Source organism: Hippocampus bargibanti, linkage group LG01, assembly GCF_051943395.1.
Source record: "Hippocampus bargibanti isolate YZ-2025 linkage group LG01, ASM5194339v1, whole genome shotgun sequence".
NCBI classification, from domain to species: domain Eukaryota; kingdom Metazoa; phylum Chordata; class Actinopteri; order Syngnathiformes; family Syngnathidae; genus Hippocampus; species Hippocampus bargibanti.
In genome coordinates, this window is record NC_142734.1 from 36977706 (window position 1) to 36996186 (window position 18481).

Here is an 18481-nt window from a genome sequence, read left to right on the forward strand (position 1 = left end):
TCTAATAAGAAAAGCAATTCCCGCTGAAATCATCTTGAATTTGAAGAAGATTGAAAAAGTTAATGCTTCTGTTTGGGTTGAAATTCAGCGATGTATGTTTTGTTTAAGTGTTTCGATTGAATTTCACACGGAATCAAGATACAGTTTGTGTGTTGTAATATATGTTCAGTATACTAAGAGCAACTATTTAAGGAAATGAAGTGGAAAGCAGATTTGGACATTTAAGTTGTTTGAAGAAAGGCGTCGTGTCACACCCTTGCGCATATTTGTGGAGCTTTGGGAAATCACAAGTACACGTTGTGAAAGTCGCACTACGACATGGGGTACCAAGTGACGGCAAAAAAAGGCAACGTTTGATGAAACCGGACCAAATGTGGACATGTCTGCCACACAGTTCTCAGGTTCAGGGTTTGAATCTTGGTTGAAGCATATATATATATATATATATATATATACCTTGAGTCAGCATGCTCTGAGTCAGCAGTTTTTTCCCCCCCCTTGGGAATCCATAGCTTACGGCTTTAAGACAACAATAATGATAACCTGTCACTCGATAAGCTGTCCACTGTAGTAAGCTCTATCCCTGAAAGAGTTTTAAAAAAAATTATCTAATGGTCATTCGCGGTTAAAACGTAGTACTTGCAGCCAGTGTAGTCCTCCTCTTGGCCAAAGTCGGCCGAAATAGGCTCCTGACCACCGCAACCTCTTCACCCAACATTAATTTTAACAACCGCGATAATAAAATGGATGGATGGAAGTGTTATCACACAGCGGTTGACTTCTTTTTCCACCCACGCTATTAGTATGAACAAAGAATGTCAACAAAGTGACGCGTAACGTCGCCCCCCCCATCTCAAATGTCGACATCAAAGAGTTGCTATTTTATTTCTTTTTTTTTATTGTTTTACTTTCACCACACAGTGGTTACTTCTTCATACATTGTCATCTTTAGGACATAATAAAAACTTTTAAAAGAAAATTATGTTTTATGGGTACCTGGGAACGGATTACAGTATTCTCATTTTTAATGGTTTCTTATGAGAAATAAATGTTTGGCAGACAAACTTTTTGCCTGAGACACACTTTCTGGGACCCAATTAAGTCCGTAAGTTGAGGTATCGCTGTGTTAGTTTTTAGCCTTTAACGTAAACTCAGTTACCTCCACAGTGGTTCTTCGAGCCAAAAGTAAATTAATCTAAAGACATGAGAAAAAAAAAGATCTGTTAAAGTTTTGATTTTTCTGAGAAGAAAAAACAGAAAAGTGTTAGCGTGGCATATGAAATAACAAAGCAGGCAATAAGTGGCTCGCGGGCCAAACCGCGGATATAGAATCAAAGTCTTCAACAATCGGTTAATTTCATTAGTGGCTGCAGATGCTGATGTATTGTGTGCATACAAAGCAAAGGTCATCATGCCGGAGTTAAAGTTAACACATGCAAACACACAACATCATTCAATATGAAGACATGTTGACACGTTGGTCTTTGTGTGCTTGCGCTTGTTCTTTATGTCTCTCTCGCAGGGCCGCATCTCGCAAATCTTACGATTTCTTTAAGCAGCTGGTGAGTGGAAATGGCTTTTTTTTTTGTAAGGGGGTGGCATTTATGACACCACTCAAACACAGGAAGGAAGGAAGACGTGCCAAAACATTATCAAACTGCTGCAAGCTTCAAGAGGAACACGCACGCGCACAACTGACACACAAGCGCGCACACACACACACACACACATAAAGCAAGAATCATTTGGAATAGACACAATAAAAAAAAAAAAAGAATTCTGTCGGGATGTTAGTTGTAGACTACTTCATTTGCAATCATCAGTCAATCTTAAAAAGTGAGAATGGTTTATGCCTGTGTATGAAATGAAGATGTTTAAGATACGTTCATTACTCCCAAAGATGTGAACAGCCCTGATTTTAAGTGGAGACTAAAAACAGCTTATCATTCAATTTAAATTAAATGAGATTTTAAAAAAAGTATATATTTTTTTACAAAACAATGGGGGAAATTATTACCGGTAAATGAGATCAAACACATATCACGATTAACCTTGGATGCACATTGAAGGATGTGAAAGGAATCCACGGTACCCAGAGAAAAGCCACACACGCACAACAACCACAGTAGAGTCTCAAACACAGACCTCAGAATTTTTTTTACAGACCTGTGAGCAACTGCGGCACTGTGCTGCACTGGTGATTATATTTTTTCAAAAACGGTTGCCATCACAGAGCTTGGACTGTCCACACGTGGTTGTACAGCCATCATCATCGTCATTAAATTGCAGCTTGCTTTCTCTTCAATTAAAAAAATAATAGAAACACTATGTAAAAGATTGTTTTCAGTCAGGTACCCAATGCATCTTCCACCAGAACAACATGATTTAGACTAAAAGGTTGAAACAAAAATCAATGGTCAAGTGTACAAATGCAACCTTCACCAAAAAAAAAAAAAACTAAGTGCTAAAGTCAAGTGAGGAACAATAGGCCAGATGATAGGCTTGAAGAAGAACTGCACTTTTTATTGAAAAATCAATCAGTAGAGCAAAACACAGCTTTTAAGAAAGTCAGACCTTGGTATGCCTTATTAGATTTTTTTTACTTGCAAGATCCTCGCTGAATGGAACTTGGATGGAACCATCAAAAAAAAAAAAAAAAAAAAAAAAAAAATCCATATTGACAGCTTGCAGGCTATTTCTCTGCTGCCTCCTTGTGGACCAATTTGGGAACGGCGGTCCAGCTGCTTCACTGCCTTTTTTTTTTACAGCGAAAGGAGCGCTTGTTTAAGTCCCAAAAATACTTTAGAATTTTTTTCCCCACATTTTCTTTCCTATGACAGTTCCACGAACGATTTATTTATTTTTCGAATTCCATTTCGCTAATTATTGTTGTGTTTGGAAAACATTTGTAGACATGCTGCTAGCTAGCTAAAAGACTTGCTAGTACTTTTCGCCCCTTCTTTTCGAATTTGCTTTGAAATGTCCTTCGTTTAAAAAAAATCAAATCAAACCACATTTTGCCTTGATATTGTTTTGTAACTATTAAGCATGTTGAATGATCTGGTGTATTAGTCATATCTTTTTACCTTTCCTATACACAGCCCTCTTTTCACACAGTCGAACAGAAGTAGCACTACTACTAATCATAATCATAGATTTCATTTGTAAGCGCCTTTCAAAACTCTCAAGGACACTTTACAGTCACAGGATTCGTTTTTCTGCGGGTGGGCAGCTCACTCTCGATGGATCTCAAGGTCGAAATACTCAATTGTCGTTCCATATTTACAGCCCTCAAAATGGCCCACAAGCCGTAATGTTTCTGCTGTCTGCTTACGAGAGTGCTTACAGTACACAAATCCAATGAATTGATCGCAAAAAAAAAAAAAAAATACTAATTTGGAATCATTGAAAGTACACAACTAACACCAGAGCCCTGTAAACGTTTGCTGCGGGCAAAGTGGCTTCCATTGCAGCGGTTGCCCGTGCGGCTCACATGCTAAGGCACCGCCCTTGACCCTCCACTGGATCTCCAGCGGCGGATTCTGCGGTCAGTCCAGTGGGACTCTTGGAAGTCACCGGAGCCGCACTTCCTTCCGTCACCACAGTCACCTCTGTGCCACCCTCTCGCAGCAAGGCGCGCAAGTCCTCCAGTTCGGCGCAGGTGGCGATGAAAGTTTGAGGGCCGACGCCGGACTCCTGATCGTCCGTGACCGAGCGGGCCGGCGTTTGTTGCAGAGGGCCGCCGGTGTCGTCGGCGGGGAGGAGCGGCGTCAGGAGGACCGTCTGGGCTCCAAAAGCGGCTTCTGCGTTTTGGCACGACCCAAGTGGCTGCGCGGGGGCCAGCAGGTCGACCTGCCGGACCACGTCCTGGTGTTCCGGACTCCAAAGAACCATCTTGTCGGGGCTCTCAGCGGAAGAGAGGATAATTTTCAAGTGCGCGCTATCGGAAGGGGCCGACGAGTCCGCCCGAGCGCCGGCCGGCGGCGCGTTCCGGGCCTCTCTGTGTTGCTTCCGGTGACTCCTCAGCGAGTCTTCCCTCACAAACGAAGCGCCGCACGAGTCGCAGCCGAAGGCCCGAGTGGCGTCCAGCTTGGCTCGGTAACGAGAGCCGACGGCTTTCGGGGGGCCGCGGCCCACCCGGTTCCCGCCGGCCTTTTCGGGCGCGTCCGAGTGGAACCGCTTCTTGTGGATGAGCAGATTGCCGCGCTGCTTGGAAGCGTAGTCGCACGAGTCGCACTTGAAGGGGCGCTCCTCAGAATGGATCCTCTGGTGGACTTTGAGCGCCCCGCGACTGGCGCACGAGTACGTGCACTCCGAGCACTGCGCGGCTTGAACGGGCCTGTGCTGGCGAGAGTGCTGCCGCAGCGCCATCTTGTTGGCGCACGTGAACTCGCAACGGGCGCAGCGGAAGGCCGTCTCCGTGCCGTGTTTGATCCGAACGTGAGACTTGAGGTTACCTTTCATGGCGCAGCGGTACTCGCACAGGTCACACTTGTACGGCTTCTCTCCCGAGTGGACCCGAAGGTGTCTCTTCAAATCCGAGTTGATCTTAAACTTGGCGTCACACTGCTGACATTGGAAGGGCGCATCTCCTTGGAGAATACAAAACACCAGACGCTTACCAATCGTAACTCGGTTTTCCTCAACAGATTTGCAATGCACCACTCATTAATTATTTGTCATTAGAAGAGGCTCAACTTGAGTTTAATACCAGAGAATTACATGAAAAGGTTTCTTCAGCCCTCATCTGTACTTCTTCCAAGAAGCTTCGTCAGCAAACTAAAGTCTTACTGGTAGTTTCGGCCCTATAGATATATCTCGCTACTGTGCTATGATAGGTCCCTGCTCTCAGGGTGGGGGGAGCACAGGACTACTCCCTGCGGCTCCACTGATTGCTTCTATTCTCCTGACTAACGACTGGCCTGATTGCCCTATTTGCTCTGGTATCACCTCATCAGCATTACTAATCTTATGTTTGGGATATATATAGGGCCGTTACTACCAGTAAAACTAATTCGCATCTTGGAAAAGAAGCGAAACATCCGACGACTTGAAAGAAGTCCAGATGACAGCTGAAGAAACCTTTTCCTCGATGGATGGACCGCTCCTGTACCACTGAGGGCTTACACAGACGCAGAGAATTAAATGTTCAACTTAAGCAGACCAAATTAAACAATGGAGATATTTACAACAAAAATATGAGGAACGCATACAGACAAATTAACTCATTCACTGGAATGGACGTGGACAAATGTGTCCGCTCCAGTGCCAGGGTTTTTGTCATTTTCACTCCAATTCCCAGACCCACAAAATATTGACTTTTAGGACGACATAAACATTCAATGCAGCGTAAGAAACACTCTCTTCTTTCATCAAGAAAAAAAGAGTGAATTCCTAAGTTATGTGGGTTTGGAGTTATCTGTGCTTGAAATGGAGGCGGCAGTACAAAAGGCACATGCTGGACCCTCGTGGAAGGAAAAAAAAAAACATTTCCGGAGGTCTGACCAACGCTTTATGACCCGCAAGAAAAACCAAAACCCAAACAAATTTGAGAATGGCGCTCCAAGTCACATTTTTTCCATTCCGAATAAATAAATAAATAAACGTGGGAATGTCAGTGAATGAGTTCAACGACGGCGTTCCAGACGAAATGGGCGTGTAGCTACCTGTGTGTGAGCGCAGGTGCACGGTGAGCTGGCTGGAGTTGCGGCTGGCGTAGGGACAAATCTGGCACTTGAAGGGCCGCTCGTCATAGTGGATTCGCAAGTGTTTCTTCAGGCTACTGCTGTCGGCCGCCGCGTACGGGCACACTTTGCACTTGTGAGGCTTCTCGCCCGTGTGCGAGCGGCTGTGCATGCTGAGCTTGTCCCGCCGGCTGAAGCGTTTGTGGCACAGCTCACACTCAAACGGCTTCTCACCTGAAGGCGAGTCACGGCTATGTCTCAGCTTTGCGTTCGCTCATTTTCAAAACGGAGGTTCATTGTGAGGGAGGAGCGTACCGGTGTGAGTTTTAAGATGTCGCTCCATGTCTTTTTGCCCATACTGTGTCTTAAAGGTGCAGCCTGCAAGGACAGAAAATAACATGATCAAACCCAGGGTGAACGTCAAATACCTTAAAGGACAACCGACACCATTTTTTCTTTCCTAACTGACATCAGAAAAAACGTTTTAACGCAAAGTGACCAAAAACAACTTCAAAATAACCCAAATAGTTGTGATTCAAATAGCTCTGAAGAAGAAAGCATAAATGTTTGCAATCGATTAAAGCACTTATTCCGTGTCATTCTGAGGCATCTGGAATGAAATGTAGCGTCCCAGAAAATGCACAAGATGGCGCCAAAGCTCCATTGGAAATGGGCTGATTTTTCTCCTGGGAATTTTTATCAAATAGTTGTTCGGTGCAACACACAACGATTCACCATGGCGTTATTTATGTATTTTCCTTCTAATTTCACCATCAACACGAAGTTTTCAGACCAAACAAAGTAGCGCAATGTAAATTTCTCCACTGTGAGACTAATAAAGGCAAATCCAATCCAATCCAATCCAATCCAAAATGCATTGTGTGTCGCTTTCTCGGTCAGGGGCGTTCCTGACGTGACATCACATCAGGAATCATCACCGACTGGAAAACAAGACTTCCGGAATATTCAGCGCGAATCTTAAAACGTAAAATATGGTTGTATGCGGTGGAATCTTTGTAAAATACGCTCAGAAGAAGTCATGTGAAGTGATTTTACAAATTATGGAGACAACTTGTCGGGAGGCGTCGGTTGTCCTTTAAACACAATAAGTTCCTCAAATGCTGTCATTGGAAATACGGAAGAGGTTTAAAACTGACAATTTTCTGCTCAACCTTTTCTGAGTAAATTCAGGAGGAAATTTTATTCTTACTCGAGATAATCTTTTAGGAACAGGTGACATGCAAATCTTTGTTGATAAAAAAAAGGAAACGTGGAAATATGGCTTCAAAACTGTGGGTACTCCATTCAAGACATAAATACTGTGCCATTTGAAATATATTCCATGGAACATTGCATTATCTGAAGTAATTTTATAATTTCTTTAGGGTCCATGGGAAATGTTATTAAAAAAAAAGAATAAACGCAGCCATATACGATTTGAAACATTTGTGTTTTGTTCAGCAGGATGAAAACAGGACTAACCTGAGAAAAAACAGCTGTACCTCTTGGACGTCAAAGCGCCTTTTAGCTTTTTGGTCTTCTGCGGTTTGCTCAGAATCTTCTTCGCCCCTCTCAGTACGCACGTCTGCAACGTTTCCCCTAAAACTACCTCAATGCCTGAGTGAGGGGGAGGACACATTACGGAAAATGAGAAAAGATGGATGTGGGAAGATGAGGATGATAAGATGCATACAAAGTCATCAAAATGCTAAATAAAAGAGAATTATGAAAATAGGGTTGACAGAAAATAGCAGGCAGATTCCAGTCGCAGGATTTAAACTGATAGACTCAAGTAGCCAATCTTAGGACTAGTAACTGCTGAGGCTTGGCACGAGAAGCATGAAAGAGGATACTTTTACTAATCTAAGATGAAAGGTGCCTTTTTGTTGAATGTGTGAGATCAAAAGGATAGATGTGTTTTTTTGCGGCGCAGCGAAATCATGAAAGGCAGGACGCGAGGACAGAAAAGACGTTACCTGGTTGAGAGGAAGCTTCTGTAGCCGTGGCTGGGTCGTCACGCGTGGGTAGTGAGCATCCATTCTGCTTGTGGGCCAGAAACACCTCGAAATTGTCAAACTGTTGCTTGCAGAATCCACAGATGTGGATGTCGGGGCTCACCTCCACCACCAGATTATGTCCTTTAAAGGGTGCACGCTCGTTTAGACACACATTTTTTAATATTTACATGCTGCGCGAACAATTAATTAAATCAGAGAAAGATGACTTCGTTTACTACGCGTTTCCTACCTTCTGCGTCTGCGTATGTTGCCATTGTTGACTTTATTTTTACACTACATCAAGCCATCTTTTTGCTCCTCCTTCGGGAAACACGTTTGATTCAACTCGAGTCACAGTACAGTGACAACAAAAACGGTTTTCCTCATGGTGTCAAAGGGAGATCGCATTTACAATATCGAATAGAATAAACATTTGTATTGAGGAGGGCGTCGAAGAAAAATCGCTGCCTCGGTTTGTTTTACGACATGCTGCGAGAGGTTTACGGCGTTCCCAGACACGCATGCGTAGAAATGCCGAGTAAGTGACGCCTTGTTTATTATTGGCTATTATTATTGGCTTCTTCTCCCACCATTTCAACGTTTTAAAATTGTCAACGTAAAACGTCAATTTGAAAATCATAAGGAAATATGACAATTTATTTTGGCATGAGAAAACCCCAATGCACATAAATATAAAACGATCAGTGACAGAACTGTAGTTAATATTAATTCTGACCTTTCCACCACAAATACAAAAAAGAAAACCAGATTTACATCATTTGTTAAGCACTAAAGAATAAATTGGAATGTGATCATTTCCTGAGGTACCCGTGATGACCTTTCACTGCATAAAACAACACCCTGTATGAGAATTATCCATTGCCTTAAATTGTATTAATAATTGATTGTTTTTGTTTAATCAATCAGATTTCCTAATTTGCCCCAGAAGGCACGTTAGCATGACCATGACCATGACTCCATCAACATTTTGTTGGTTGATCAGTGCAATCCATGATCATGCATCAAAACCCATAAATTGCAAACAGAAAACATGTTCACATTTAATAATCAGCATATATGGTGGGGATAAATACTTTTATTTCGAAGTCACATATTGTTTATTACATTTAAAGACAAATGGTTGATTAAACACTGCGCAATAAGATGTACGGCCAAACTAGTCAGCTGTTTTGTTATGTTTTTGCGTGTTATTTCTCGTTTCTAAAACTGTGACTCAGATATGTGCAGAGTAGGGGTGCATGGACATACGGTATTGCTTTTCCCTTGCTCTCACAAGGCACTTACACCCTCACACACACGCGCCGCCATCTTTCAAGTGATGGCAATTTAGTGGCTTGTTGAGGCGAGTGAACGACAAAAGCCTTTTTATGCGTCGTCGCTGTGAATAAGCTGCGAATGTGAGTGACGCGCGGCGCCATTTTTACTGGCAGCTCCTTAAATGGCTCATTGCTACTGGGGGGCTCAAGACTTTGGCCTGATTCCCACCCTGCTGAAACAGCAAAATCCCGCAGGCAAACACACACACACACACACACACACACACACACACACACACACACACACACACACACACACACACACACACACACACACACACACACACACACAAGCATGGAAAAAGACCTTTCAACAACTCTGACTTGTCACATACGTATCTTATCTCTATGGATGCATGTATAGCAACACAACATATCATGTCACTTAGAGTTTAGTTTGGCAAAACCAACCAAACAGTGTCAAAGCGGAAGACTTAGTTTATGGTAAAACAAATAATGACAAAAGTGTGAGTGAATGGAATGCAAATCACATGAACATAACACATTCCACCATGACATCCCTGATCCACTGTTGAAAAGGATGCTTTGATCCTCTCCTCTTCCATCTAGAACTGCTTCATGTCACAAAGAGGCTACAGCAAGCGCTGAAGAATGAAGGACTCCCTGTGACTTTGTGTTGTCATATTATTTGTTATTGAGTTTTTTTTTGTTCTTTTGACGTCAAGATGGCGCCGCGAGAGTGGCTGCCTTTCCAGCAGTTCATGTATTTTGTTTTTTCTACTTCTTTCATTCATTTCATCTTCCTTTCATAACTTTGCTGTTGTGAAATGTAAATTTCTCCACTGCGAGACTAATGAAGGTACATCCAATCCGGTCCAAATTAATATTCAAATATACACGTGACTTGTAAAAGAGTGAGCACCACATTGATTATGAAAGCGTGTGCGTGTTTGTTAGATTGGCCCTTGTCACACGATGTTATCCACTCGTGCCAGCTGCTTACACTTGGCTAATGGCTCCAGGTTGTCATCGGGCGTCAAACCTTGACGCCACACCGGAGCGACACTTTGGAATTGCACAATGACTTGTTGGATTTCATCAGCAATGATACCTGGCCTCCACCTGAGGGCACCCCAACAACACCGACCACTCTCCAAATTCACATTGAGGTTCCTCCAATTCTTTTCAAGCTTCCGTGACACCCCCAATCATATTTAGGCATGAAATATTAATCCGGCGTTGGCCCATTGCTGCAGGTTCGGCGTTGCTCATTATTATTTCATGTCATTCAGGGGAAGCTCATTTGAGATGATTATGATTTAAAGGTAGAAAATAAAATGCACAATTGCAAAGATGTTGCTGTTTGCTTTTAATGGCGGTTTAGTGAGTCGAAAATATTGCATTTTGTATTAGTTGTCATCATTATAAATGCTTCCGATGTCACTTATGCTATTTTTGGTGCTATAGCATCAGTTGAATTGTCACAACGGATGTGTGCCAAAATGAGGGCAAAAAGCATCAAACGACAGGTTGGCCCAACAAAACTTCCAAGTTGTTTCTGCCGTTTTCTGAAGCTCTGCCTTGACACACGCTCACTTATTTTGCACCAAGCCATGCCTCGCTCATCTAATTCAGCAGCCGTGTTAGATATGTGATTCGAAATTAGATGAAGTTAGATTACATTAGATTAGCCTTTATTAGTTTGACATTGGAGAAATGTACATTTTACAGCAGCAACGTGATGAAAGGAAGAGGGAAGGAAAACAAGGAGTAGAAAAAAAACAAAATACAGGAGCTGCTGTCAAGGCAGCCGCACCCATGGCGCCATCTTGAAGTCAAAAGAACAAAAAAACAAAAAACAAAATATCAAATAATATGACAACACAAAGATACAGACAGTCATTCAATCCTAAACACTTTCTGCACCCTCTTTGCAACTTGAAGCAGTTCTAGATGAAAGCGGAGAGTATCAAAATGTCATTTTCCCCAGTGGATCTGGAACGTTATGGTGGAATGTGAGATTGTCTGATATCTCCTGCCCGATGTAAATACGCTTCAATTCCAAGCCGCGACAGTTCCGCATACGCATCGGCGCGTAACGTAGTCGCCAATTCGAATCAGTGAGAGCAACGTGAATTATTTTTGTGCAAATTCAATATTTGATGTTGTTCCCTCCAATGTACTGTCTTGTGTTAGGTAGCGTTGACGCTGCCCATCTAAGTGTCAAATTACATGTTGAGGAAAAAAAGTGGCCCCATTGATTTGAACGAAAGTAACCTCCATACGTTTCCTCCGATGAGAGTTTCATTTCCGATAGCTGCAATGTAGAGATGCATATTTATGTCATGTAGAATTGACGTTGCTTTGACTACAGTTTAGATTTGCAGCAGATGTTTTTTAATGTGTTTCAGCACGTGTAGCGAAACTAATGGGCATATTTCGCTAAAGTCAAGCTTGCATTTACAAGAGGCATCATTCTGATCTGAAGCTAACCAATTCCATATGTTGCATTCTTTTTAAAATGCAATGACACATTTCATAATTTGGTCTTCATCTCGGCCAGTGCACCTGTCATAACGGACAACAAATACAACGTATTATTTTTCAGGGGATTCGAAAGAAAACACTATAGCTATTAGGGGACAAAAACTGGCCATGAACTTCGATACTGAGCAACGCTATACATCATATTGCTTGAAGAAAACATTTCGATGTGGCTCACACTCATAAGGGAACATATTTTAATCCTATGTTGGGGACTCTTATATGTCAAAATATATTACATCGCAAACTCAGTGCTCAGTTTCCTTCTTTCACGTTCCATCTTGATAAGTGGAGCCTGTTATATTCCAAAGGCGATAGATAACCAAGCGTCCCGTAATTGCTATGTGGCCTTCTGTCTGTCAGAGGACAACCTTTGATTTCCCGTCCGTGGTCACCATCTCAGCATGGCTTGCCAAAAAGTCTACAAACTGTCAAACGCCTCCGCCTACTTCATCGTGCATCTGACTTAGACACGTGAGCAAAAGTGCAGCAGCGGCGGCCTGCACAAAAGGCACACACACGCTCTTTCTTGCACGCTATGCTCTTTGTATGTGTGAAGTGATGCAGATGATACGGCCGCATGCAGCACACTGGAGGGCGAAATGTGTCCTCCTCGTGGACAAGAAAAAAGGCCATCCACGCATTAAAAGCATAAAACAATCAACAATCGTCATTCATATACCTTTTCACGCATTTCAGGTAAAATGACTTGAGTTGTTGTCATTGATTCAATCCAAACGGCTTTTGCTGGGGTCGGAGAGCCCCACAGCTGTGCCTTTTGATTGTGAGCCAGAAGGGGGCGCCCTACGTCAATTTAGCACAACGGGTGGCTTCCAAGCCGCTTCGGTGCTCCACTTTGTTGTCGCTGACATTTTGGAAGCGCCTGCTCAGCAAAATTGGAGAAAGCACAGGGATGAATGAAAAACACTGACGCTTCTCATCATCGGACATTTTCTTTCCCTATTTTCTACTGATGATTTCTGTATTTTAATGGGCAATGTCGCTCAGGCAATGTCATCCATTTTTAGATTTTCGTAGCTACGAGTAGAACAGGTCGCGGGTTAATCACCTGATTCTACACGCTCCAGGCCAGTGATGCACTGGTTAGAGCGTTGACCTCACGGTGCAGAGGTCACGGGTTCAATTCCGGCTTTGTCTTCCCTGTATGGAGTTCACGTCTTCTCCGCAGGCCTGGGCGGGTTTTCTCCGGGTCCTCTGGTTTCAGCCCACATAGAAAAAAATGCATGGCAGGCCAATTGAACACTGTAAATTGTCTCTAGATGCGAGTGTGTGTGCGGGGACATTTGTTTGTCTCTGTGTCCCCAGTGATTGGCTGATAATCGATTCAGGGTGTCCCCCGCTTTCGGCCCAAAGGCGGCTGGGAAAGGTTCCCATGTGAGATTCATGATTGCTGACGGATTGACATTTCCAAAAGTGGAAAAGAGACAATCTACCTTAAAACGCTTCCCTGAAATGACTTATACGATTACAACATGCATGTGAGGCTTGTGATTTTGGATTTACCACATGAATTGTACCAAAACTTATGGCCGATAATATTATTGTCAATGTGTATCAAGACAGTGTCTGAAACTCATGACAAAAAGTTAGCGGACACCCGCGCAGACAACTCTGAAAAGTTGCCTGCCCGGCCATAAAAGTCGCTTGTCCCATTTTTCACAACTAGAAACACAATAAGACGACAAATTGCAAAAAAAAAAAAAAAAAACATTGTTGCGAAGTATAAAGGATTTTTTTAAATTAAGGAAGTACCTAGCAAAAATGAAATGAAAGGCGCTTAGAAAGATGCGTCCATGTGGCTTGTAGCCGTTTGCTTGTAGCTTTTGCTTTATTGAATAAAACAAAAGTTTGATTTGAAAAAAAATCTGTTGTCGGCCACCCGAGTCGAGACGTTTTGAAAGTTGTACGCCCGACGTAAAAGTTGTACGCCCCGGGCCTCTGAGCAGACGTTATTTCACTCCACACAGCGAGGCCGGACTGACTGGGTCTTGAACTCACGGCCTCTGCACTGTGAAGCCGGCGTGATAACTACTCGACTACCGGGCCACCCCTTAAATAATAAATGTATGTATGAATGTATGTACTTCTTTATTTATTTGTGGCTGGGTGGTTCCTGTTTGTCCATTTGTACAATAGCGTTGCTAATGTGATTTGTACACTCGAAGGTATTTGCCTGGATCCCTCACGGAGTCCTGTAGTACAGTGGTCCCCAAGCTTTTTTTGCGCCACGGACCGAACGGTTTAATGTGGGACAATATTTTCACGGACCGGCGGATAAATACAACAAAATAAGACACAATTGCTTTTTTACTCATTTTGCTAGCTTACGGTGGGCTAATTTTAGCGGTATGTATCACGTGACCGAGACAAGCGTTTTGACACGCGTCAAGAGTAAGTCATAGACGGATTTTTCATTTGATGTCAATTATTTATTCTTTCTGCGCGGCCCGGTCCTAAATGACCCACGGACCGGTACGGGTCCGCGCCCCGGGGGGTGGGGACCTCTGCTGTAGTACATATGATGAATGAACAGTACACTATACTGTACAAACACACCTTCCATAGATGCATCCAAAAATGCAAAGACTAGGATCTTTTTTTGTGGATGTGTGACAAATAACATTCAGCTCATTTCATTTGTCTTGTCGATGGGCTTGACTTGAACACCAACAGACAGCGTGGCAGACGCTTGCCGCCAACATCGTCGTAGGAAGCGTGGCTCACAATCATTGGAAAGAGGTGCGCGGATATCATGATTCAAGACCTCACACCTGCCAAACCTTGACTGGCCATTTAAATCTCTTCTTCTTTTGGCGGTTCGAAGAAAGAAAAAAAAAAAGAAATGACGGAAGGCAAAATAAAAAGGGAGGGTCCTTGTCAGCGCTCTCCCCCCACTTGCTTCACTCCACTGTAAATCCTCGCGTGTCAAGGATTTGAGAGGGGGAAAATGCTGCAGCAGCTATTTTGTTTCAAACTCTCCAAAATAGTCGCGAGTCGTTTCCGGTGACAGCGTGCGGAGGCAGCTCTTCGCAGCATGTCACACACTTGCTGTGCCGGGAAATCACCTTGACGCTTCAAGAGAGAAAGAAGCGTTCACCTGACAGTCAGCGACCGAGTTGTGACGACGCCACGGAGGAAGCGCCCCCCCCCCCCCCTTCCAAAACAATTGACGCCAATTAGGAACGCGGCTCAAAAGCCTCAACCATTCACAAGGAAAGACTACATTTGACCTTTTTCAATGTGATGGAAATATTAGATTCTCTAATTCTCTAATACAATGTTGATCTTCAGTTTACTGAAGCAAAATGTGCAATATGATGCTTCACCCTCACGTACTTTTGACGAGGAAAAGTAAAAAAAAAATGCACAAGGCATTCATGAAAGGCCAGATTTGACAGGTAACGCCCTCATCTTGGATTTGCTCCTTTCACAGTGCTTGTCTCTTTGTCACGAGGGTGTGTCAATGACTTCTTCGAGTCCAGTAGAGAATGCGTGCAGTCACAAATAAAAACATAACATATAAGGAGACTACGGCCCATCATGTGAAATGTACTCAAGAACACGACACATGACATGCGCAGGATTGTTAACATTGATTAAAAAAAAGGTCTCGTCTTCTAAACCAGAAGTCTCCTACCTGAAAAAGGAGAAGCGGAAGTATTCATCAAAGTCCGGTATCTGTATATATAAAGCCTATGGATCCTCTTGCAACGATAAGCAAGACTGAAACAAAATCACACGGAAACTAAAAGCTTATCATGATGAAAAGCAAAGTGCAGCAGTGCAGAAATCATCCATCACCATGTTGTATTGTCGGTAGGGAACACACGACACGCCTCTTCATTCAAATATTATTTTACCTTCATTTGAATTATTTATCGCCATTGGATTTGTTTGCACAATGTGTGTGTTTTTTTTCTCTTCTCAAAGCGCAGGGTCAGAAAACGTGGCAGCGTCGTTGTCCGAGGGACCTCAAAGCGTCCATCTGTGAGACAATTTACTGGAAATCCGGCGGCCAGAGCAGAGCTGTCCGTTAGCCTGGCGTCGCTAATGAGATGGGGCGGCAGGGTAAAATTGAGAGTGGTGGGCCGGCCGTCAACAGCGAGGTGATGGTTTTAAGACTAAGCAGTGATACTTCATTAATTAACCTTCACATTCTATGTAGATCCGCTCATCAAGATGCAGTTAATTAAAGAAAGGTCATTCCAAGGGCTGCTGGAAGCAGCATTATTACAATAGAGCGACGCGGCACTGCTTTGAGCCAGATAACACCGGCGGGAACGCGGGTGGGGCCATCAGTCCTTGTTGAAAGGGCAGACAACTTGCCAAAGCCATTTTCTGACTCCTGATCGCAGAACGTTCGCCTCAGGAAGGAAAAAAAGGTGTTTTTAAGAGCTGTTTTGATCTTTTTGGAAAGAAGCATCTCGACTCCAGGCTCTAATGGAAAAAGCCACTGTAAAATATTCAGTGCACTCAATCGACAGCATCTATCTTTTAACGTCTCGCCTCCGTTTTTCCACTTGTCTTTTCGCAGCCCCACGTCTTCCACTGTCAACATCTTGACGGACGGACGGACGGACGGACGGCCGTTTTCTCCACCCATTCTCAGCCTTCTTTAATCATATATTTTACCAGTGAGAATATATATAGATAGATATATATTCACTACCAGACGATGTGCAAAATGTGTCCACTCCAGTGCTAGGGTTTTTGTCATTGCAAAATGAATGACCAAGATCAAGAAGGATAGTCCGCCAACAACAGACAGGCTGCAATGGAAGATGCCCTGATGACATCACTCATTGAATGCTGTGAAGGACGCGGCCTCTACCACCCGTCCTGTTTGGTCACTGCCTTTGATCGCACCAGATTGGACAATTGTATAAAAATGCTCACACGGACACTGTTGTGACAATCGTTTCCAATCAAACCGGAGCTGTTAAAGGACAACCGACGTCTCTGGACAAGTTGCGTCCATAATTTGTAAAATGGCTTCAAATGACTTCTACTGAGCGTATGTGATAAAGATTCCAACGCATACAGCTAGATTTTACCTTTTAAGACTCGCGCTGAATATTCAGGAAGTCTTGTTTTTGAGTTGGTGCCGAGTCCTGACGTCACGTCACGGAAGGAACGCCCATGACCGAGAAAGGACACACAATGCATTTTGTGATACTTGGGTCTGAAAACCTTGTGTTGATGCGTTGACGGCGAAATTAGGAGGAAAACACATAAATAACGGTGTTTTGCATTTGACTAAAAATATCATCCTGCGTGTTTTGGGTATTTTAGATGCTATAAAACATTTTTCTGATGTCAGCAGGAAACACAAAAGTGGTGTCGGTTGTGCTTTAATGAGGTGACTCGATGGCAGCATCCAGCAGCGGCTGGTTGTATTGTGTTCGAGGTGAGCATGTACTCGGTCAGTAATTGATGGCGGTGCCCCGTATCCTTCGACAAAGCGTTGCAGCGCTTTGTCGGGCTGCGGGTGAATCTCGCACATAGCTGCGCGCAGCACACACACACACACACACACACACACGTTATTTGATCCGTCTCGGACACACTGATATAATCTGCAACCTCACTGAGTGATACCTGCACACAACAAAAGCCTTTGTGGTTTTTTTTCATGGATGTCATTTTGCTTTGGTCAGGTGTGGCACAGCCCCCTGAAAAATCTCACAATCAACTGTTTCGAGTGCATAATAAATCACCGCTAAAGTTTGTCTGACAAATCACAAAGTAGTGATAATATCACGTCTCAAAACACAACGGAGAGGCTTTAGACTTCTTCAAATGCTTTGAAAAGGTTTTTCTGCGCACGATGGAAAATGAATACGTGGAGATTTCCCCACCATAAAGAAATACAAGCCGGCGTCCCCGCGCTTGTATCTTTTCTTCAAACGTATTTACTTTTCCTCTATTCATGTGGCTCCATCCAATCAAAGTGAATGGCATAGCTCTCCAAATTGTATTCCCGCTCGTTTGCCGGCTGTGTGCACAAAAGGAGAGCAATGTCCCGTTCAACAATGCCCGTGCCATTTGTGCCACTCAGCCCCAGAATGTCATTGGCTCGAGCGTGACAGTCCGACATAACTCTACCTTTTTTTCCCCCCCGACAACACGGCTCCCAATTATTCAGCTCCAAATTCAATAGCAATTTTCCGCTCAATGAAATAGTGGTTTCAATCTCGAGAGTAATGTCACTTTAGAGACGTTTCTGCGAATGGCGTGTCTGCGAGCGGATGGATGGACGCGGGCGAGGGTTCATTTCGAGCCCAGGAAATGATAGTCGTCTGCTCGAGCTTGTCATTTGTCGATGAGACGCTCTGTGGGGATGTTTTCGGCTGTGGAGTACTCTCCCTTAAAATACCTCCACTTGTTAGCTCTCAGTCAGAGCCGCTACAGTAAAAAAATGAAAAAGAAAACACGAGTTTGTCATTTCATAGAGCACAGATATCCACCGGGATTGAAGTTTGACAAAATAAAATAAATGGTGGAATGCTGTATAGCACAGCTTGTTAGTCCAATCACATTGTGTAGTAGCGATTTTTGTAATCAGCAGCATACCTAAAAACACATAATTAAAGGCACAGTCTTGCAAAGAATCTTCTTTAAAGACATATTCCGCAGTAGCGTGGTCAAACGATGGTATTGTGGTGGATATTGATATTACAGTAAATGAGCAAAGCAGTTAAACTGAATCCCCTTTCCGACAATTTGAGTGGCGGCCATTTTGTTTCAAAATGGAGTGTTTGGCAAGTGAAGGCACATCGAACATATTCTTGAACAAAAAATTGGGGTTGACTCTCCCTTTCAGTGATCATTGGAATGAAAATGATTGCCAATTGAACTCGCAATCGGAATTGTAAGAAAAAACACACCTTGACTTGATTATAAGTGACAATATGTGTACTGTATATTGTCATTGACG

The 18481-nt window shown here is 43.4% G+C and overlaps 1 protein-coding gene and 1 long non-coding RNA gene across 2 annotated transcripts; both read right to left on the reverse strand.

Moving 5' to 3' along the window:
* Positions 1 to 2497: 2497 nt before the first annotated feature.
* Positions 2498 to 8158, reverse strand: zfp64 (zinc finger protein 64 homolog (mouse)). Its single transcript, XM_089014981.1, has 6 exons — positions 7932 to 8158; positions 7661 to 7822; positions 7167 to 7301; positions 6000 to 6062; positions 5667 to 5918; positions 2498 to 4592 (listed from the first exon to the last, which is right to left on the reverse strand). Exons 1-6 carry the CDS (start codon positions 7954 to 7956, stop codon positions 3490 to 3492), a joined length of 1740 nt encoding a protein of 579 aa, XP_088871107.1. The 5' UTR covers positions 7957 to 8158; the 3' UTR covers positions 2498 to 3489.
* A 2383-nt stretch (positions 8159 to 10541) lies between these two features.
* On the reverse strand, positions 10542 to 15269 carry LOC148904158 (uncharacterized). The gene is made up of 3 exons (XR_016116321.1): positions 15182 to 15269; positions 12593 to 12738; positions 10542 to 12406 (listed from the first exon to the last, which is right to left on the reverse strand). It is a non-coding gene; the product is annotated as an uncharacterized LOC148904158 (long non-coding RNA).
* Between the last annotated feature and the right edge of the window lie 3212 nt (positions 15270 to 18481).

What these genes read in the sequence shown, in the direction of transcription:
- zfp64 (XM_089014981.1), bottom strand. Translation starts at nt 7,956, where the DNA reads ATGGCAACATACGCAGACGCAGAAG. An exon ending in AACATACGCAGACGCAGAAG is followed by an intron (nt 7,823 to 7,931) that starts GTAGGAAACGCG and finishes CACCCTTTAAAG; the next exon opens with GACATAATCTGGTGGTGGAG. An exon ending in GCACCTGCGCTCACACACAG is followed by an intron (nt 4,593 to 5,666) that starts GTAGCTACACGC and finishes GTATTCTCCAAG; the next exon opens with GAGATGCGCCCTTCCAATGT.